This window comes from Corylus avellana, chromosome ca5 (assembly GCF_901000735.1).
Source record: "Corylus avellana chromosome ca5, CavTom2PMs-1.0".
Taxonomy (NCBI): domain Eukaryota; kingdom Viridiplantae; phylum Streptophyta; class Magnoliopsida; order Fagales; family Betulaceae; genus Corylus; species Corylus avellana.
In genome coordinates, this window is record NC_081545.1 from 34,442,520 (window position 1) to 34,463,605 (window position 21,086).

The 21,086-nt window shown below is 35.5% G+C and overlaps 5 protein-coding genes across 7 annotated transcripts; 2 read left to right on the plus strand and 3 right to left on the minus strand.

The window, feature by feature from the left end:
* The first annotated feature begins 84 nt into the window (after nt 1-84).
* On the plus strand, nt 85-792 carry LOC132182217 (transcription factor bHLH117-like). Its single transcript, XM_059595406.1, has one exon. It carries the CDS (start codon nt 85-87, stop codon nt 790-792), a length of 708 nt encoding a protein of 235 aa, XP_059451389.1.
* Nucleotides 793-4,597: 3,805 nt separating this feature from the next.
* Nucleotides 4,598-7,971, minus strand: LOC132181489 (uncharacterized). Of its 2 annotated transcripts, XM_059594737.1 has the most exons (7): nt 7,810-7,971; nt 7,603-7,728; nt 6,890-6,979; nt 6,548-6,774; nt 5,956-6,001; nt 5,818-5,865; nt 5,000-5,035 (listed from the first exon to the last, which is right to left on the minus strand). In XM_059594737.1, the coding sequence occupies exons 1-7, from the start codon at nt 7,901-7,903 to the stop codon at nt 5,013-5,015; spliced, it is 654 nt and encodes a 217-aa protein (XP_059450720.1). In that variant the 5' UTR covers nt 7,904-7,971; the 3' UTR covers nt 5,000-5,012. The 2 variants fall into 2 exon arrangements, with proteins under 2 accessions (XP_059450719.1, XP_059450720.1); XM_059594736.1 differs by lacking the exon at nt 5,956-6,001 and having other exon boundaries at nt 4,598-5,035.
* A 353-nt stretch (nt 7,972-8,324) lies between these two features.
* LOC132181284 (chaperone protein dnaJ C76, chloroplastic-like) lies at nt 8,325-10,361 on the plus strand. Its single transcript, XM_059594431.1, has 6 exons — nt 8,325-8,557; nt 8,692-8,875; nt 9,062-9,254; nt 9,439-9,545; nt 9,624-9,825; nt 9,955-10,361. Exons 1-6 carry the CDS (start codon nt 8,466-8,468, stop codon nt 10,095-10,097), a joined length of 921 nt encoding a protein of 306 aa, XP_059450414.1. The 5' UTR covers nt 8,325-8,465; the 3' UTR covers nt 10,098-10,361.
* On the minus strand, nt 10,298-13,768 carry LOC132181285 (sirohydrochlorin ferrochelatase, chloroplastic). Of its 2 annotated transcripts, XM_059594432.1 has the most exons (6): nt 13,557-13,768; nt 13,215-13,441; nt 12,994-13,055; nt 11,518-11,628; nt 11,296-11,388; nt 10,298-10,977 (listed from the first exon to the last, which is right to left on the minus strand). In XM_059594432.1, the coding sequence occupies exons 1-6, from the start codon at nt 13,595-13,597 to the stop codon at nt 10,876-10,878; spliced, it is 636 nt and encodes a 211-aa protein (XP_059450415.1). In that variant the 5' UTR covers nt 13,598-13,768; the 3' UTR covers nt 10,298-10,875. The 2 variants fall into 2 exon arrangements, with proteins under 2 accessions (XP_059450415.1, XP_059450416.1); XM_059594433.1 differs by lacking the exon at nt 11,518-11,628.
* A 1,062-nt stretch (nt 13,769-14,830) lies between these two features.
* Nucleotides 14,831-16,243, minus strand: LOC132182218 (uncharacterized). The gene has a single exon (XM_059595407.1). It carries the CDS (start codon nt 16,241-16,243, stop codon nt 14,831-14,833), a length of 1,413 nt encoding a protein of 470 aa, XP_059451390.1.
* Nucleotides 16,244-21,086: the final 4,843 nt, after the last annotated feature.

Sequence of the window (21,086 nt, forward strand, 5' to 3'; positions counted from 1 at the left end):
CCCACTAAGCCTCAACACCAGAAAAACAGAGATTGTCGCTCCAGAGATTGTCGCTCTGTCTCCCAAAGTCCAAAGCGAGTGAAAATGAATGATTTCCCCGGCGGTGAGGGTGAGAGCACCAATGTTTTCGCCGGCGGTGAGGCTGAGAGCAGCGACTGGGTCGAATGGGTCGAAACGTTTTTATCGGAAGATATAGGAACAATTTGGGCGAAAACGTTTCCTGAAAACGATGGCTTGGACGCAATTCTCCCCCAAAAAAACGTTGAATCTGCTGATTTATACGAGCCTGAGATGGCTAAATTCACCTTTGAAATGGAACCATTTCACCCAAGTCCGTCACCATCCAAAGGTGACCGAGTCGACTCAGTTATCAGCGATTCTGTAGACTCAATCTTGCAGATAAGCAGCTACCAGAACCCTACGGCTTTTATCCCGCAGTCAAACGTTTCTGAGACTCCGCGCAAGCGCCGAAAGGTAGCCGACCGGATGAACGTGCTTGAGAGTCTAATGCCATGGCGCAACAAAATGAAGAGGGCCGACATGCTTAAGGAGTGCTGCAAGTATGTCAAATACCTCCAAGCTCAACTCAAGGCTCTCCAGTCCATGCCTGCCCACAGCTCTTACTGTACCTCTTCTTCGGGAGATTCAGACTTCCTGGGGAAGGTGAGCCGGAACCAGATGCTACAATTCCTTGTCAACTCTCCCATCTCCCAAATAGTACAGTACTCCAATGGACGCTGCATCTACTCGGAAGAGCAGCTATCGGCGGCTTTTGCTAGGTGTGGCTTTTGACCATATGATTTTCTTGTTTTAGGTTTTTGTAATTAATAGGTTACTGCAAGGTTGAAGATGACTAGGTTACTGAAGACCGAAGGTGTTTAGGACTGAAGGTTGAAGATGATGGATCCAGCTTTTGAAGATTTTTGTAATTAATAGTTTAACCAACGGTTGTGATTGAACTTCTCGAGATCTTAAAAAAGTAATTTACTTTTAGTTTTTACCGGTTAACCATGGTTGAATTACTGATTAATTAACGCTAAATTAATTACTGGTTGAATTACTTCTTCATCTCCATTTTCTCTCTCCAATATGTCTTTTACCTCTCTACCGATTAATTAACGTGGCAATCTGCAGACATGGTTGTCCAAGGCAGTAGATCAAATTCACGACTCACACTATTTTTTTTGTTTTTCTCTCACTGTAAGTCTGTAATTAGGTCAGAGTAACAAAGATTGAAAAGAATACTAGAAAGGTTGAAGACCACGAATACAAAAATTCACCGTTTCTAAAATTTAAACACTGTAAAACACGTTATTTCATTGAAGCTTAAGGCAGTTTGTTAATCATTTGCGCATGTCCGCACCGTTTGATGAGAAGTTTAAATCCTTACGAGGTATAATTGTTGAAGGCTTAAATGCATGAGTTGAATTTTTTATTTTTTATTTTTTATTTTTTGACTTTGAGCTAACGGTACTGACTTCAATTTGTCAAATTGAGGTATATATGGATTTTTTATTTATTTATTTTTTTTAAAGCATCAGTATTTTACTATATAAATTTTACATTTTTTCCTTAGTTAGGTCATTTATTAATATTCAAATTGTTTTAATATATATATATATATTACAACAAATTTTTATATATACAGTACTTTTACGTATCAAAGAGAAAATATATATATATATATATCGAAGTCAGACTCTTTCATAATATTAGAGTAAGTGATATTGGATCAAATACTGTCTTTAATTTGTATTTCTAATATAGAGTAAGTGATATTTTAATTTCAGCATTTTCAAGTGCCAATTTCTTAGCATTTTTGTCCATGTGTCACATTCACATCCAATTAAAAAAACCAAAAACAAAAAGAACAAAGATCAATTTTTTATGTTAATTAAGTTTTTATATTTAGATTATTCTTTAAAATTAATTGATTATATATATATAATTTATGTTATATATTTTAATTATACGAAATATATAATTGTATTTATATGATATTATGGGGAAAAAAAAAACAATGGTTTTATTGAGCTTAATCCAAATTCTAAATTAACGTCTTATGAAGCGAAGGTTACTAGTTCGAATCCTTCTCCCTCCCTCTTATGTAGACATGTCAAAAAAAAAAAAAATTACTGTATTAGGCGTCACAAAATAAGTTGTAAGTTCATTAAAGATCAGAAGCACTTCACAGTTTGTGATAAAGGACAAAAAATTTTGACAAATTTGTTGGTGAAATTTCTTCCCACTCATTTTATCAATTATAAATCTACAAACTAATTCAATTGATACATCATACCTATTGTTTTGTTTTGTTTTTTTTTTTTTTTTTGTTACTAACACTTAAATGATATATATATATAATCTTTTATCTTAATATGTTTCTTATTTCCTACATGAGCTCGATAAATTTACCAAAGACGAAAATAATTTATTTGATATTATGAATGACTAGTTAGGGAGGGGGACCTTGTGCATTTTCCGCCTTAGGACCTTTCATATTCTTCCTAGTATTTAATTGAAATTGGCGTTAGAGAAAATGTCATGCACACGATCAAATTCCTAGCATTTAGTCTAATAATAATAATAATAATAATGACAGTTGAAACTTTATATCATGTATTTATTCACTTTTTTGTCAAAAAAAAAAAATATCATTTTAAAAATTAAGTATACAAAATAAGACTTATTTTACATACTATAATGACAAAACAAATTCAATTTAGGGTTAATTACCTGTTTTAGTACCTAAGTTTGCACATTTTTATTTTTTCACACATGAGGTTTAAATTCTATCATAAATATTAAATACTACATGACTTACGGAAAAAGACTAACTTGGTAAGTACATATTATCTAAGTTCGACTTAGTGTATATTATTGAAAATCAAACTCTCGAGTAGGTTTGAAAATAAAAAGAATTGAACTTAAATATATTATCTAGCTTGGTGATAAGTGTTGTGTCAAAAAGATTGTTTAACCCAAGTATCAGTTATTGCAAGTAATAAATTTTTGATGAAACCAAGGTCGATTCTTAGGAAATGGTAGACATGCGAACAAAATTTATATTATCATGTAAAAAAATAAAGAAAGTTTATTGTTGTTTTCTCATTAATGTAAAGTTGAGCAATGGAGTGAAATGTAAAGTAAAATTAAATTAACTAAAATAATTAATTAAAATGTGGTTAAGAAACAAATTAATTAGGAGAAAACCACTAGTGCTTCAATGATCCATCTAAAATTATTTTACATGTTCTTGAGATATTGTAAACTAGACTAGATTAGTAAAGGCAGAATCACCCCTTGCACGTGTTTTTTTTCTTACAAGAAAAACAAGTATCTACTCTTGCCAGTTGATTCTGATTTTCAGGTATTTCTAATGTTCTTATTTTCTCTGTATATTGTTAATTTTCTCCTTCTAGTACTTTTTTGTGACTCGGTTAATGGAGGGAAAGCTTGAGTGGTAGGGCGCGCGTGTCAGAGGCTCGTTCAAGTACGGAAGATCAGCCGATTCTGAGACAAATCAGGCCTTTGGCATTGGACAATGGAAATGATGCCAACCTTCCCACGTGTCACTCGCCTAAGCCAAAGTACAACCCACCCCCACTTCCCATGTCCCTCAATCCTATCCGGTTCTATAATCTTCCCTGGTCCCCACTGAATGGAAGGTCAACATAGACAGCTTCGAATTCATCGTAGGGCCACCACAACAAAAACCTTTTTATCTTTCTGGGGACGATTCTAGTATTCTACTGTAACTTGGTCTTCTGAATCCACCTGGTCCAATGACATTTCTCCACATTTCTTCTATACTCCCCCCCCCCCTGCAAACACTTTGTCAACCCCCGCACTTTTGCCACCTGTCCCAGTTAACTAAAGCCAAAACCCATTGGGCTTAATCTAACACAAACTTCTTGGCCCGAAAGGATCATTTACGCTGTAAACAGCAAGATCTATAACCCCACCAATTAAGGACAAAAATTTCCTACAGATGCGTTGGTGAAATTTCTTCCCATTCAGTCTCCTTTTATCAATTTTTAAATCTACAAACTAAATTGATACATCATACCTGTTGTTTTTTTTAAAAAAAAAAATTTATTATTATTATTATTATTATTATTATTTATTAATACTGAATTGTACTAACCTATATATATATAATCTTTTTCTTATTTCCTACATGAGTCCTGTAAATTTACCAAAGACAAAAATGGTTCATTTGATATTATGTTTGACTGTCCGAAAACCTGCCAAGCACCCTGAGTCTTCAAATTATCCTTTATTCTCTGCTTGAATTCCCTATAATTCGGGAGAAGAATTACAGGAATCCCAATTCCCTCAAAAGAGTTTACCTGGTTTTTTTTTTTTTTTTTTTTTTTAAAAAAAAATTTCTAAAATCTGTCATTCATAAATGGGTGACACGAAGGCAATCATGGGTTCAAACTTGTATCACATAAACGAATTGTTTCCATTCATGTGCAGAGTAACTACTCTTTTGCTCTCTTTCGTCAAAAGTTGCCTAAAAGATATTTACTTTTTTCATTAATTAATGTTAAAGTATAACAATACTGTTTTGTTCACGTTAATGACTCTTAAAAGTTAGAAACATGCCTTATAAGAGATAATTTCAAATGTCATAAAAGACCGACTTTCCTTTGATCCAATAATTAATTTTCTTTAAAATGAAAATTACAATTAGTATTTAGTCCTATATATATATATATATATATATATATAAGGCAAGAGAAACAAAAGACATGGCTTTTGTTGGACGGTACTACCCTCCTGAAGCATTCTCACATCTGTGGAGGAGTTAAATTAAACTAGAATTAAATTTGCTTCTTGGGTTGTCTTCTCATCAATGCTTCAAAGCTCCATTTCTAATCACAGAAAACGCTCCCTGACCAAATAGCGTCGGCAAAGGCCACCAACCACCTAGAATTCCAACCAAAGTGATCATTTCTTCTTTTAGTTCGACTCTAGCAACGCAGAGAAGCTTATAGTCTTGGACTTCAACTCTTTTGGCATATAATGACTGCAAATCAAAATATCAGTAGTAGTTTTTTTTTTTTTTTTTGAAACAAAATATCAGTAGTAGTTACAAGCGGGTAAAAGCAACTTCGTTTTTTTTTTTTTTAAAAGGGGATGTATTTCAACAACAAATAAATTAACGGACCAGAAATTTTTTTTGTACAGAAGTAAGAACATGCAAAGAAACACAATCCATGTACACGGGTTGGAGGTATGCAATAAAAACACCCTAGAAGACTCAGTTGACGACTTTTTATCCAGAGCCAATAAGTTGATCCACCCATTCATATTCTCAATTATCAGATTCCAAATTGTAATTAATAAACCAAAGTGCATGCAGCTCATCAATATGTCGATTATTGTCACAGCTGAGACAAAGGTACTCTAAATTTAGGAATGACTACACAAGTGCCCATGAGAAACTGCCGATCGGTAAGTGTAAGAAAGAGAAAATTGGAAAACACATCATATACTTGTGTATCTTGTGTGCTCTTTTTATTTCTTATAAATATCACATGGCAGTCTCTCATGGCTACTGGAAAATACACTATCATCGAATGGGCACATACATGAAACGGGTGGAACCAAATCTTTCAAGGAGAATGTATATTTGCAAGCCTAATTAAGCAATCCCAGGAGCCTAAAAACACTCACACTAGGTGCTGTGTAATGGACATATACATCACATTTGCATACCATAAAAACTGGAGATCTTTGCTGACAACTCTAAGATTTGTATAGCAACAAGAATTAAAAGAAAAATAATGAAAACAGATGGACACACACCTTTATTTTGTATAAGTGAGGTTCTTGGCGCATAGATTGATGACATAACTGCAACATGCAAAGTTTGAAGTCAAGAGCTTGCCCAGGAGTAGCCATGCATGGAGTCTTTTCAACACACACACACACACACACATACACCTTTATTTTGTATAAGTGAGGTTGTTGGAGTAGCCATGCATGGAGTCTTTATATTTGATGCATGTAGGAACAAACAAAAAAAAGTCAATCCTGAGTATCAACCCGACAGCTCAACAAGAGGACATATTATCATATATTGCTACCTCACTGAATAAAGCCTTGGTTCCCACTTAAATTTAAAGCAGCTCCAATAAATTATAAAGGCCATTGGTGCACTAAAAGTATGTATAACCATATCGGCCTCTAAGATTGTCATAATGGTACTGGTGATGATGATAATAACCATATGGTAAGGATTATACATAAGAGTATATCAATAGAAGTGAAAATACATACCCTCTGAGATAAGCAAATATTGATTGAAAGTTACATTTTCACATTATGCTCAACATAATTACATAAGTTATCATCTGTTCGAAAATCCACATTTCTTGAGCTCACTGAGTCAAACACTAGGAGATGCATTGCCTCCCAATACCCACTAGTTTGTACATGCCATCATGGATTAGACTTTAGAAAGTCGCTTGTTGGACTTTCTCTCAAGTCATAAGCTATCAATAAATAACAAAGTAATAGTGGAATGCATCCTTACCTGATCAACAAATGCATAGACTGAGAGAGGACTGGGATTTGTGCTGAGTAGTAATAGAGTAATTTTAATTGCAATTAGTGCAATTGGATGATCCAAGTTAGTCAACACGGTAAGAAAGAAAAAAACAGGTAGCCACAATTTCCTTGCAAACATCCAGAAGGCCTTTGGATCTTCTTCCTCATCTGAAGCATCCAACAACTGGCGATCATCCAGCAAAATATCATGACCTACATTATTGAAAATTCAAAGCATGGAAGTTAGATACAGGCACAAATTTGAAAGGCTGCGAGACTTTAAAATGGAACACAAAACCCATAATACTAGCAGCAATGTTCTGCTCACAATCCATAGCACAAGCAACATGAGGCCAAGCGGTTTTTGATCCGAGCACAACTGACACAACAAATATGCTTCCAATGCTTAGTTTACTCCCTGAAAGAATTCCATTGCAACAACCATATTACAATTAGAATTGGATGCATACTAAACAAATAACATATTGAGGCCAATATTTCTTATTGCATTAGTAAGGACATAGGTTTCAATTCTCAATAAAAGTAAATAAAGCAACAAAGTAGAAGTCCAGAAAGCAACCACCGTTAAACCCTATACAACAAATCTTAATGGTATAGCATTTCTAACAAAAGATTAGATGGATGATATATGATAGCACCACAGAACCCATCTCATGATGTAATCATTTGCCTTAAAAGACCCTCCCTTGCCAAAGAGTTAACCTCTACATTTTCCCAATAGATTAAAACTGTCTACTCAAGTCAAGCGTAAAGATACAAGTTCTGATATCCCCAGCGCTAATGCAAACATTATCAGAACATCATTCCTATTATTGGGATAAATGATTATTTAATATCCTATCATAGCAAAAGTCCTGAGATCGAGTTTCGTCCCCCATAATTCATCTTCTATTTTATTTTAATATCTTAGAATAAATTTAAATTAAACTTTTCGGATAACGGTGATTTAACACTGTTGATTTAACAAAACCACAAGATTTTGCATTATTATAGCACTCGATATTAATTAGAGCAAGTTACCTGAAAAACGGAAATACTTTCTTTGCGTAATTAATCTACTACGCTGAAATGTCGAGGAGGCAGGGTTGCGAAGAGCAGGTTCAAGGTCCTTTATTAACGTCTTTAAAGGTTCGAATTTGGCATAAACTGCGAGCAAGTAATAGCAGATTGATGAGATAAACAAATTTTGTGAGTATAATCCACAGAGAGAGAGAGAGAGAGACTTACAGAATTTTCTTGAATGAGAGATTGGGGGATAAGAAGAGGTTATCGCAGCGAGAGATTGCGTAATTGGACGAAGAAATTTGGCTGTGGTAGCCATTTTCACAGTACCATTTCTTGTCTCAGAAGAGGATTTTTCTTCACAGGCTCAAATGGATCTTTTGGCGAATCTACGATTACGCTGAGAATTTAAAATAATAAGAATATTCGATTTTCATTTTAAAAGAGAAAACAAGGGAACCGTCGTCGTTTTGCTTTACCATATTCCATAAAGCCGTTTAATCTTTTTTCCTTTTAGATATTGCCACGTAGATGATTTAGGTTGATGTCATTGTAGCCTATTAAGGCGGAACTGTCCTATTGAGGCGCCATATGGCGCTACCATAAATGCAGTTCCGGTTTGTTTGTTTAAATTTTGACACGTCGCCTAAATAAACATAGAAATATCTATGAAGAGGCAAAAGGCGTTGAGAAAATATCTTCCTCTTTTTATTTTTTTTTTATTTTTTATTAAGTAACATCTTACTCTTTGATTCCTTGAAAAGATGAATGGAAATATCTATGAAGAGAATTAGGGCCGAAGTCTGAAGTTTGAAGACAGCTTCCGATCGAGTACTCAACGTTTGGCAACAGAGAGAACCCAAAAAGATCATCAAAGAAGTATGTCGGTCTATGTTGTCTCAGTTGGCCAAATTTCAGTGCCAATAGCTTCCCAAGTGCATGGCCATTTGGACACAAGGAAGCCCATGTCAAGGTGACAAAGCCTGGAATTTGTACATGATTTTTGTGTGTGGTGTCAAATACAAATACAAAATTTGATTTTAGATTGTAGATGACTTTTGTATGTGGAGTCACTAACACTCCTGTCCTGTTCAATGGCTTTCAAAGGTGGAGGCAGAGATGCATTGTGATCAGATGTCACTATAACAAGAGGCCAGGGGGAAGAGCAAGTGCAGAGAAGAAGAATTACTATGAGTTGCTTGGAGTTTCTGTCGATTCAAACGCCCAGAAAATCAAAGAAGCTTACAGGAAGTTGCAAAAGAAGTATCACCCAGATATTGCAGGCCAAAAGGTCATTTCTTTTCAGTTGTTTTCCTACTTCTCCAGATCAATTGTTTTTTACTTAATTATTTCACTAAATAAAAATTGCTCTCTAATTTTGTAACTAAACTTATTAGTAAAAGTTGTAATAAGACTAGCAGCACTCAATTCAAAATACTGTATCTGACTGCTAACTTTATTGAGGGTGTTTGTTTAGGGTCATGAGTATACTCTAATGCTGAATGAGGCCTATAAGGTGCTGATGAGAGATGATCTGAGGAGGGAGTATGATGCTTCCATTGGTCAAATGAGAGGACCATATGGGACAAACTACTCTAGCTTAGGTTATAGCTCATGGAAAGGGCCCCTGAGACCCCAAGCTCTATTTGTGGATGAAAATGCATGCATAGGTCATTTCCCTACTCAAAAATCTGCTATTTTTGTCTATCTGCATTGTCCGATCATGGATTTTTTTTTTTTTTTTTTCTTCTTCACCACAGAATTTCTTCATAGTCATTTAACACACACACACACACACATATATATATATATAGCACGGCATTTCTCTACCCAGTGCAATTGGACTGTTGACAGGGTGCAGAGAATGTGTACACCATGCAAGTAACACATTCCAAATGGATGAAGCTCTCGGGTGTGCAAGAGTCAAAGTTCAATATGGAGATGATGACCAAAAAATCGAGGTAAAGCACCTATTAAATATCATGGTCTAAGTACCGAAATGAGGGTTGTGTATAACTACTTGGGGATGAAACTTACAGGTATCAGTTGATTCATGCCCTGTGAATTGCATCCATTGGGTGGATACAGAAGAGTTGGCAGCGCTGGAGTTCCTGATTCAGCCTCAGCCGAAAGAAGGGTATGGTGTATTTGGTGGAGGCTGGGAAAGACCTGCAAATGTTTTTATGGCAGCTAAGTCCTTCACCAAGCAGCTGAATCAGCAGGCTGGCACTCAAAGAAATGGTAGTAACTTTTACCTCTTTCACGATCTAACAACATGAGCTAGAACTCATTGCAACAGTAAAGAGTACAAATGATTTGTTATACGCTGCACTTTTACCCTGTTCTCAAGTAATTAAGGTTTAATTGCAGCACGGGCGAATACTGAAGAAGAAACCCCTGCTCAAGCCGAGGCCCGAGCTAACGCTGTCATGAAAATAAAGATGGAGAGGTTTTCAAGACTCTGGAAATGGATGACACACATTTTTGGATCAAACAAGTTGAACAGAGAGTAGAACATGCAAAGATGGGAAAATGTGATTTGATCATATATATAATCTCCTGAAGAAGCTGCCTAGAGATGTCAATTATAGACAATTCTTCAAATTACGAATTTAGACATTATAACATAAAATGTACAGACCCTGATTCAGGCCAGATGCACCATAAGAAAAGAGGAAGAAGTGCACTGATTACAACTTATGTATACTGAAAATAGAACCAAGCATGTTTTGTTCTATCATTATGGTGACAAATCTTCAATTACAAGTATATTACAACTACAACGGCAGTGCCATTGCAACTTAATAATTATTAAAGACAAAAGCCTCATCAACATGGGTTCATCCAGGACCACGCTCTAGAATAGAATTCATACTTGTACCAGATACGTTTAATATTATAGCTATTGCATCCAACAAGACTGCCTCAGGAAATTTGCAGAGGCACCCCAACACCATTAGAGCATTTTTATCCAGTTAGCCTCACAGGAGCATTGAAAACTCAAATGATGCAAAAACAACACTTCAGATTGATCAAGACTGGACGCAAACATGTCATGGTTCTTACTTTAATGACATCCAACAGCAACATCCCTGCATAAAAGACTTGACAAAAAGTTCCATTTCACCTGATTTCCTCCAAATAATTGAACATCCTCTTAAATCATAGCAAGAACACAATTGCATGATTCTTCGTATGTCCAATTACCAGAGGCTTCCATCAGATTTAATACTGAAATGGCTCCCCACTGTAAGAGAGCCCCCTTACGATTTTGTTCTGCAATTTCTAAATTTAATAGAGCCTGCATTTGCTTGTACCAGCACAAACTGCACACTCTTCTGCATCTCCTGCTACATGGCTTAAACAGTGTTCAATCCTATCATTCACAACATCCTGCAATAATAAAAAATCTAAACTTAGTATGACTACCAGCTGCGTCTATCTAAATATAACTAGCAAGGACTGTCAACGAAGGGGTTCCTCTAGAGTACCACTCGGGTGCTGTTCTCATCAAAAAAATTATGTTATAGAATTTATAAAAATAATTGGGAAATTTTGCAAAATATACTTATTTGAGAATGATCTAAAAAAAAAATCAACATAGAGCACATAGCCCAATTATAAAGTTGAGACAGTTCGATCTTTTGGCAAAGCTTAAGAGATTTTGTTCCAACCTTGGCCGGATAGAAGGAAGAGGAGGAAATTTTATACCACAAGTAGATCATGCAGACCAAGAGGTGCAGTTATGATATATGACACACTAGGGTGTTCTTTTGCAGCTTCAGAAGTCAATGAAGGAATATCCTGTAAAATAACAAAAAGTATGAGCAATCAATCAGGTTTTCTTAATCTATCTTAGATATATAAAATTCTAGTAATCAATTCTCTATTAGATCCATAATCAAGTTATCAAAGGAAAGTAAACTTAGCTACCTTGAGCCAATGTCGTCCAGGTAAGAGAAAAAACGGGCTTACAATCATACGATTTGCACCTTGTTCAACACAAGAACGAAATGCATCTCTTATAGATGGTTCTGCCAACTCCTTCTCACATTAAAGATATTGGAATAAATGAGAGGCTGGCTTTGAAGACATAAAGCACCATGCAAAGCAAGAAAGCATTCTCACCCAAAAGTTAAAGAGTTCCAAGCAGTATTGCTATATGCACTAAAACCTAATAAAAATTATGAGAGCACTACTTATCAACCAGCTTTGTGACAATAATAGGGGGATAAACATGAAAATTTATTATAGTTACAAAATAAACTAAAAATACTGAAAGATTCACTTAGATTCTATTTACATTGCTAACCTACACATATTTGTATGTCTAGATCACAAAGACCAGATGGCAATCACTGAGAATGCTGGCAAAACCAAATTGTACTCATAACAAATGAACTTCAGCACCGAAGCACAACTAAAACTGAAAATGGTTCTGTTTTCCTTAACCTCAGCAAGTAGAACCAAGGACAGGAATAAGATCAACTGTTCACCCCTTTCACAGGTTACTCTACTTTGGTAAGAGACACAGAGAGTCTAGAAATCTCCCACAAAGCTATGTTTGGAACACGATCTAACATGAGGAGAAACTTTCTGTAATTTTTTTTTTTTTAAGTACAAGACAACTACTTTTGAGTGGGCTGTAAATGCATTGTTCATGCAGTACTGAGCATTACTATAATGTTAACAGCACACCCACGCCAATTACACTATCAGCGAACAAGGGACACACTTTTTTCTAATCTTGTGTTCAATAAGAAGAAATTGAGGCCTAAAGTATGCTCGCTTTCAGAGAGTGAAAAAGACCAAAAAAAAAAAAACTAGTTGGTGCTGCTAAAAGATCATTTAATGTACTTCGGGCAACAAAAGCTCCTGAAGTGGATATTGCGGCATTTAAGCATTCTGCATAATGAGGATTCAAACAATCAACCTCACTGAAACAAATATAAATCACCACATGAGAAACTCTCTCCATCATCTCCATTTGGATTTAGCAGCACTAGGCAAAATAATAGATAGTGACAAATAAGTAGATATATAAACTTTGAACTGGTAAATTGAAGCAGAAGAAGACGGGGGTAATTTGTGTAAAGGATTAATGTAAAACACACTAATGAAAAAATAGACTGTACCATGATAGTTGCTTTAGAACTGCAAGTGACAAAAGCCAATGAAAGCATTTAAAGCCGAAAGAATCGAAACCTTTGAAAACTTAACCATGTAAAAATAACATAATAAATGGTTAAACTTCCGTGTGAGCATCACAAACAAAACAAAAGCTCCCTCTGCAACTATTCTGTTTAAATAAAGTAAGCTAGTATTTCTTTCAACAATAAGACAAGATTAAAAGTTTCATTTTCACTTCCTTCCGAAGAAAATTAATAGATAAATAAATAGATAAAATACCATATGAGCAGGCTCGACAATTGGGTATCCAGTTTTCTCTCTAAACATGGCCACGAACTCATCTGAAGTTTTATATAAGAGGACATAACGAGCACATCAGCAATAAAATAAGCTAAACCCACATTCATTTTTTCTAAGATGAATAATGAAATACCAAAACCATTACTCTAATAGCCAAAAAAATCGAACTTGTAGACAAAGGAACGAAGTTTAGAGCTCACTTAGCATGAGATTCGATTCCTTGCGCCGCGAACCGTGGTCGACGATGATCACGCCGTCTCTCTCACCTACCCCATGCGGATTTCTTCTAATCCCAGCTCTTCCATCGCTGAAACACACCCTTCTCGACAAATATATGCTTTTCGAGGGATACCTGGGCAATTCTAGGAACTTGGGCCGTGTCCACGTAAAGCGGGTTCTAGTTGCTTCGCTAGCTGAGGACCTTTTACTGCGTCAAGGCACGAAAGTTCATTGCCCAAACAAAGAGATTAGCAAGAAAGAAAAAATGGGAATAGAATGTTAACATATGAAACAAACAAAAATTATAGAAGATTTGTTAGTACCTCGTAACGGTAAATTGAGTAGGGGTGGACAAGGACGCCATTGAAGAAATATTAGAGCTACTTGCAGATTCTGTGCTTTATTGGTCAATGGTCCCTCTTCTCTTGGCTGTGTTTTGCTTTGTGTTCTCTCGGGAATTTTATCGAGCATATGGTAGGGCGCCAAACGGGTTTTCGCCTTCCCGCAACACGGGTCTCTTTGGTAAGAGTACGTACAAAACAAACGTAGTGCTCGCGATTTGGTAGGCCTGATTGAATACTAATCACGCCAGCTGATGTGGCATGCCAGGTGATTTAAAGAAATGATAAATATTAGGGGTGAATTCTTTATATTTGACCCATTTTTTAATAGATTAAAAAATTTAATATAAATTTAATAGATTAATTATTAACTTATGTATGGTGTACATAAGTCAACAAATCTAATAGTTGATTTATAAAATGTGATTGGTCAAATATGAGAAAAATATTAACTCGTAACATTTCTTTAATCAATATACAGTTTTGAAATGAGACCGTGTCAAATTACTTTAACACCCCAATTTCTTTTGCCTCAAAACTCCTCCCTTATTTTCTACCCAAAATTTTGCCTATCCATGCGGGTGCAACCTCAAGCACCAAGTTAAGATACAAATTTTGGTGATAAATATTGATTTGTATTTTTTAAATTAAAAATTTAAATGATATCCGTTAAACTTAATTTAAAAGTTATGTTCGTATTTGAAATTATTCATTCATTTATCGATTGCCTTTTTTCAAGATAAGTATGTTTCATGAATGAAATGACACGTTGCTGAAAAAAAAAGACACCAAAACAAAAACAAAAGTGATTGTCAATCAAAGTTTTAGTATAAGAATAATAAAATAATGTTAAAATATTTCTAAACCTCCTTATTCTTTTCAAGTTAATTATGATTTACCAAGAACAACTTATACAACCCTTTTCATAAAATCTTGGTAAGCAAAAACTAAGATTCACCATCATAAAAATGAAATTAGAAGCCTTGATTCTAAGCAAGGGTGAAGTTCATTGTTGGATTCAACTCAAATGATGATTGAATATGTAGTATGAAAATAATTAAGACAAAGAGTAACATGCAACACATAAACAAACCGCTCGAGCAAAAAGAAAACTAGAACATAAGTTGAAAGCAAAAGAAATGTCATTAAACAACAGAAATAGTGGAGATCAAGGTATAAAGGATAAGTGGTTGTAGAATCTTTTGCTGGGCACCTTTGATTGATCTTAAAATGAGAAGACAATATAATGAAGGAGATTAATGAAAATGACGCATAACCCAAAAAGGTGGCGGTAAAACCCTACCATCACCAAATCTGCACAATTCTCCAAATACATATCTTCCTCCTAGCTCGTAGTGCCCATAATCATTGCCCCCATAACCCTTGCACCAACGAGGAGGATATTTCTTATGTATTTCACAAGAATCATCCGTGAAGTATATGCAGTTCGCTTTTAAAATAGAAAAGTTTCGAGCTGAGAGAGAAAGAGATTGGTTAGTACCTACAAACAAAACTTGGTCACCTATGCATCTAATAGGTTCCCATTTATTCCGAGAGAAATCCAGCTTATAAACGCCAAACGTGGTTGTCTGATCCGGAGATCTAGTAATACTAGAGTTGAGTATAATTTCACCATCGCTATTCATCTTGTTAGTAAAAAACCTACAAACCAACAAAAGCTCACCTGATGATTCGACCAAATAATATCTTTTTCTGCAAGATCTCCTTGTGTATTTTTCAAGTGAGGATAAGTGTTCATATTTGAAACAAGGTTCAATTAGGTAACTCTTTGGAGAAGAAAGATCGGCAAGATCATATGCGTATAAAGTAGGTTGACAAGAGGTAATGGTGTAGAACAATTGGTCCTTGAAATGTATGACATCTACAATGTCAAAATATTTCTTAAGTGGTGGTTCTACGAAGGTCCATGACTTGTCCCCAGGTTTACAAAAAGCAATACTGCGATGAATGCTAAGACCAGGCAGAGCCACTACGATGCAATCGTCACTTGTAGGAACAGATGACAAAACAATCTTGCGTATAAGATACAGAATCAAACGCTTTGCTGACCTGGTATAGAAACTTTGGCTTTGATCAGAAAAATCCCATTCTACTTTAAATCCAAAATCAGGGGAAGAATCATCATCAGATTCATATGCACTTTTCCATTTGTAATGCAAAGTATCACCCTCACATCTCTCCAATATTTCATCATCGGGGTTCTCTTCATCCACTTCTTCAAGAGGAACACTCGTTATAGAAGGTAGTGTATCAATGGGAGGAAGTGAGATGAGTGGAGTGGTTGAGAAAGGACTCCAAAGAAAAACAGAGCAGTCAAGGCGGGAGATATACGCCAGCCAACCATGAGATGACCCAATGCATATTGCATGATCAACCTCCTCAGGAATCTTAATATTGGTATTTAAAACCTTTTCATTTACGTAGTCATAGAAACGGCACAAACTCCTACCATCTTCCTCCTCCTCATCCGGTGGTATCATCATCAACGGATGTGAATTAGCTTTTGAAGGTGATGCCAGTAATGACGATGATCTTTTAATAGAAGGCATCTTCCGCCCAAGAAACAATGGAGTAGAAAAGCAGAGGTTGGTATTCTTGGTAGAAGACCCAAGTGTAGCAACACAACAGAGTGAACCCCTGGTGATCATGGGCGCCATACAACATTGGTACGATAATACCATATTCATCATCTTCACCGCTCTATATATATATATATATGAAGGAAACAGAGATCAATCAGAACAAGAAAAACTAAATAAAAATGAAAAGTGAAATATATATATATATAAAAAATAAAAATAATCAGGAAATAAAAATATATATTCACAAATGAATCATAATTACAATTTCTATTCCAATTGTCTAACAGTTGAAATTGTGATTCTTTTTGCTGGAAAGTAACGTTACATGTATATATTATGCGTTGTATTTAAGGAGAAAAACAAAATCATGTATGTGTGATGTGCAAGGACGAAAAAGGTTTCAAGAAATCTAATAATAGCACATTTGGATTTGGTACAATGAACCACTGTTGAGATATGCTACACATCATTCTCTCAACATTTTTTAACCATCTTCTTTTACAAATCTAATGGATCCACCATTGATTTATGGACTCACGTGGGTCATACAAAAATTCAATAGTAAATTCACTCATTCACTATAGAGAGATAGTTGAAAGATGGTTGAGAGAATGATTTTTATCATTTCTCTTGCAGCAAATATTGAAAAAGAAAAAAGAAAATTAAATACTTACGTGTGATCGAATGGATTTAAGGATGAGAAAACTTCAATCTTTAGATCCTTGGGGCCAAATATGATTCTTGAGGTTTTTTTTCTTGAGAGAATGCAAGAAAATATGATAGAGGGGGACGGCTGGCTACAAATGGGCTAGGGTTTTGTGTCTCTAGCTCGTTATTCTCTTTTAGTTTTAGGAGTAAATGCATGGAATTGAATTAATGAAATCAAATTTAATTTTGTGTAAAACACAAAAAATAAGCGTGTGGTTAATTTGGTTGTTTCTAGAATCTGGGGTTTCTACTTTCTATATATATATATATATATATATATATTGATGTGTGCATGCTATTATATATACTGCGTTATTAGCCTTTTTTTTTTTTTTTCGTTCTTTATCATCCTATCCGTTAATATTGTTTTGTGAAATGGAAAGGTATTGAATTTTTTGATTTTATAGCGTTTAAGGTGGAATTGAATTTTGACAATGTGTGATTGGATGAGAATGTCTCCCCTATTTACTAATTACCAAATTATAGATGAATCACACTCTAAGGTGGCACAACTGTAGAAATGCTGTTGGAGCGATGCAATCAGGAAGATGCAGAATTATGTGCAGTGGTGGCTAGGGGTATATGGACATGACGGAATGCAGTGATTCATGGTGCTGATTTTGCTCACCCCAAAACCATTGTCAATAGGGCAGTTGAAAGCCTAACCTATTTACGATCAATTCAAACTGATGGGAGGACCACCGAAAATGTGCAGATTCAACAGGGTGAAGAGAAATGGACGAACCCTCCAAATGGTTACATTAAGACCAACTGGGACATCGCGATAGACACGCACCAGAAGCGGATGGGCCTTGGAGTCATTATACGAGACGATAGGGGAAGGGTTACGGCAACATTAAGCAAAACGGTGGAGTCTATACAAGTACCAGTTATCGGCGAAGCAATGGGGGCATTGGAAGCTGTGGAGTTTAGTCGAGATTCTGGATTTTTGATATCATTCTAGAAGGGGACTCAAAGCTAGTTGTAGAAGCCATCACCAAGGGAGGAACTTTATGGTGCAATTATGGGCATATAGTGGGTGACATTCAGGAGGTGATGAAGGCTTTTAAAAGAGCGGAAATTAAACATGTAAAAAGAACAGCAAATAAGGCTGCTCATGGCTTGGCCAAGGCTGCTCTAAAGGAGATAGGAGAGAGAATATGGATGGAAGATATCCCCAATACCATTTTTGATGTTGTTACCCTAGAGCAATTTGCTCTATCTTCTTAGAGCTTTTAGCTCTAGCTTTTTCCACGAGATTGAATGAAGTGAAATTCTTATGATTCAAAAAAAAAAAGATAGACGTGTTATATCCTTAAAAGACAAAAGTGATGTTAGGGTTTTAAGATTAGGATGCAACAATACAGCTCATTCATGGTATTTGTACCCTTTTTTGTTTAATGAGGAAACATGCCTTATTAATTTCTTTGAGGGTAACTTCCTCATTAAATTTCCTTATTAAATGCTAAAATATGACTTATATTAGACGCTTAGATAATATGAACAGCTGCAATTTATGAATTTGAAAATCTTAAATTTAAAAGGAATTTTAGGGGATCTCAATCCGTGGTTTGGTTGTTTCTACAATATGGAGTTTTTATTGATATGTCATGTTATTCATTTATACTGAATTATTAGGTGATAAATCCGACTGTTTATATATAATGGAAAGGAGTTGAACATTTTTATTTTATAATCTTTAATGGAGGCACCAATTTTGGCCTGCCACCTACTGTTTAAGGTGGAAATTAATTTTGACATGAATCATTCCTTAAATGTGTGATTGCATAATAATTTCTCCTATATGCATGTAGCTTTTTGAAAGTTTTTTCGATATTTAAAGAAGATAAGAGATTTTAGGAAAGTTGTTAACCGTGCTCTGGTCCTAAAAAAAGTGTGGAACCGACCCTAGTCACTCAGTTTAGTTATTGTTGGACTCCGCACCAATTCACCAAATCTATTGAGCAAGTTTCCTTCGCTACTTCTTATTTTAGGGAAAATTACACTCTACGTTTCAAAGTTTAAACTGATTATTAATTTGATCCTCGATGTTTTAATTTTTACAACGTACCCAACCAAAATTTTTTTTTTTTTTTTAATTTGGCCTATCTGTTAGTAACTGCCGTCTTCTCTGACGGAAATGTGATCATGTGACCCGTGGTCACTTGAGCTTATTTGTTCCCCAAAATGCCCCCAACGTGACCCACTCTCCTTCTCTTACTCCTATCCCGTTCCTTCACAATTTCTTCACACACCAAACAATGCCAACGAAGTGCCACTTAGTCCTCCTTCTTCTTCTAGTCACCGTAAGCTTCCCGGAGAGAGGTGTAGCCAGAGAGAGCTATGCTTCTTCCTAATTGTCTCTTCCGGATGGGCGGAGCTGTGATTCTTCTATCAAACAAAGGGTCAGAGCGAAGGCGAGCCAAATATCGGCTAGTACACATGGTGTGCACCCACAAAGGAGCAGACGACAAAGCCTACTGCTGCGTTTACAAAGAAGACAGAGAGGGTAAAGTAGGGATTTCTCTGTCAAAAGATCTCATGACCATAGCAGGGGAGGCCCTGAAATCAAATATCACAACCATATATTAGATATAATGTTTTTGAAGAACCAATACATGTAATGCGTTTCCACGTGACCTTTGTTGAAGTTTGGTCGCTTTGAGGAGGCGGCAGCAGTGGTTGGGTTTAGAGAGACGGCAATCACACATGGATAGGCCGAATTGAAAAAAAATTTAAATTTTGGGGGTATATTGTAAAAATTAAAATATTATGATCGAATTGAAAATCGACTCAAACTTTGGGAGTAAAGTGTAATTAACTCCATTTTTTAAGTATTTATATTTCTTGTCGTTCCTCACGCCACCACTAGAAGCCCTCACTCTCCGGCACTCTCTCACGCAACGGCATAGCGTTATATGCCTCTCAAGCAACCTTAAGAAGTTACAAAAGGTTGTACATGTAAACCGACTCCTCAGCAAAAATAGGCAACAGGAAAGAGCAAAAAACCGAACTAACCTACAAAAACGAAATGGCTTCTCCCTAACTAGTTATCCGTAATATTAAATAAATCATTTTCGTCTTTGGTATGTTTACCAATTAAGGCCTATAGTCATAGACTCATAGTATGGTGTGATTCTCCTATTCAACTACTTCAACATTTCCGAACAACTCATAGCAATTTTTAGGCCTTCAAGGATTCTATCATTTATGTATGATTTGATTTTCCCATCCCTTCTTTCCAATGGGTCTCAAATATAAAAATTATTTACTGGTAAACAATGTACCCCTTTCTCCTCATTGAACATAATATATATATATATATATATATATATATATATATATATATATATATAGAGAGAGAGAGAGAGAGAGAGAGAGATGTATGATTGAGAGGCTGAGAGTTTGGGGAGAAGGAGATGCACCTGGCATCATCTGGGAAGAGTTGGGACAGGTGGCATCATCTAAGAGAGGATTGTGTGGATTATTTTAATTACATAAATGGAAAACCCAAGGATTGTTTTGGTTAATTCTTTAATTAGACTGTTGGCTCGGAGGAAACGAATCCTTTCCAGTCTATTTAGGATTGGAGAATATCAAGTTAAAGGTTAAGATTTCTTTTCAGAAATACTAAGGCCCCAAATTGGATACATGTCCAACTACTAAAATAATAATAAAATATCATTTATAGTTAAAAAAAAAAAAATAAAAAAAAAAAAAGGGGTGGTACCCCCCATAGGGCAAAAATGGGGGTGGCCAGTCAACCTAGATCAATTTTTTTTTTGGTTTGGCCCTTGAGCCATCCCCAAAGGGCCATGGGGTGGCTTCGGCCACCCTAGACCGACCGGTTTGGGATGGCTTGCACCACCCCATTTTTTAAAATTATTTTATTATTTAATTTTTTAAAAACTATAAATGATATTTTATTATTATTTTAGTAGTGGGACATGTGTTTCATTTGGGGCCTTCGAATTTTAAAAAGAAATCTTAGTCTTTAACTAAATATTCTCCGATCATAAATAAATTAGAGAGAATCCGTTTCTGGCTTGGAGCCCAACCAAATGTACGGAAGGGAGTAGGTGGGTGAAGCCTAGTGAAATAAATAGAAAACGAGGTGCTTTACAAGGATTTCCATAACAACACTTTCTAACTACCATTGGATTAATAAGCAAATAATAAATTAAGTAGGATATTTAAATGA

Bases quoted from the DNA above. Each gene is read 5' to 3' on its own strand.
- LOC132182217 (XM_059595406.1), top strand. From the start codon at position 85: ATGAATGATTTCCCCGGCGGTGAGGGTGAGAGCACCAATGTTTTCGCC.
- LOC132181285 (XM_059594432.1), bottom strand. From the start codon at position 13,597: ATGGCGTCCTTGTCCACCCCTACTCAATTTACCGTTACGAG. The intron at 11,629-12,993 runs GTATTTTATCTA...TAATGTGAGAAG, and splicing joins TTGTCGAGCCTGCTCATATG to GAGTTGGCAGAACCATCTAT. The intron at 10,978-11,295 runs GTATAAAATTTC...TTATTATTGCAG, and splicing joins GTCTGCATGATCTACTTGTG to GATGTTGTGAATGATAGGAT.
- LOC132182218 (XM_059595407.1), bottom strand. From the start codon at position 16,243: ATGATCACCAGGGGTTCACTCTGTTGTGTTGCTACACTTGGGTCTTCT.
- LOC132181284 (XM_059594431.1), top strand. From the start codon at position 8,466: ATGTCGGTCTATGTTGTCTCAGTTGGCCAAATTTCAGTGCCAATAGCT. The intron at 9,255-9,438 runs GTCATTTCCCTA...GACTGTTGACAG, and splicing joins GGATGAAAATGCATGCATAG to GGTGCAGAGAATGTGTACAC. The intron at 9,826-9,954 runs GTAGTAACTTTT...GTTTAATTGCAG, and splicing joins GGCTGGCACTCAAAGAAATG to CACGGGCGAATACTGAAGAA.
- LOC132181489 (XM_059594736.1), bottom strand. From the start codon at position 7,903: ATGGCTACCACAGCCAAATTTCTTCGTCCAATTACGCAATCTCTCGCT. The intron at 6,980-7,602 runs GTAACTTGCTCT...GAATTCTTTCAG, and splicing joins AAAGTATTTCCGTTTTTCAG to GGAGTAAACTAAGCATTGGA. The intron at 5,866-6,547 runs GTAAGGATGCAT...TGCATGTTGCAG, and splicing joins TCTATGCATTTGTTGATCAG to TTATGTCATCAATCTATGCG.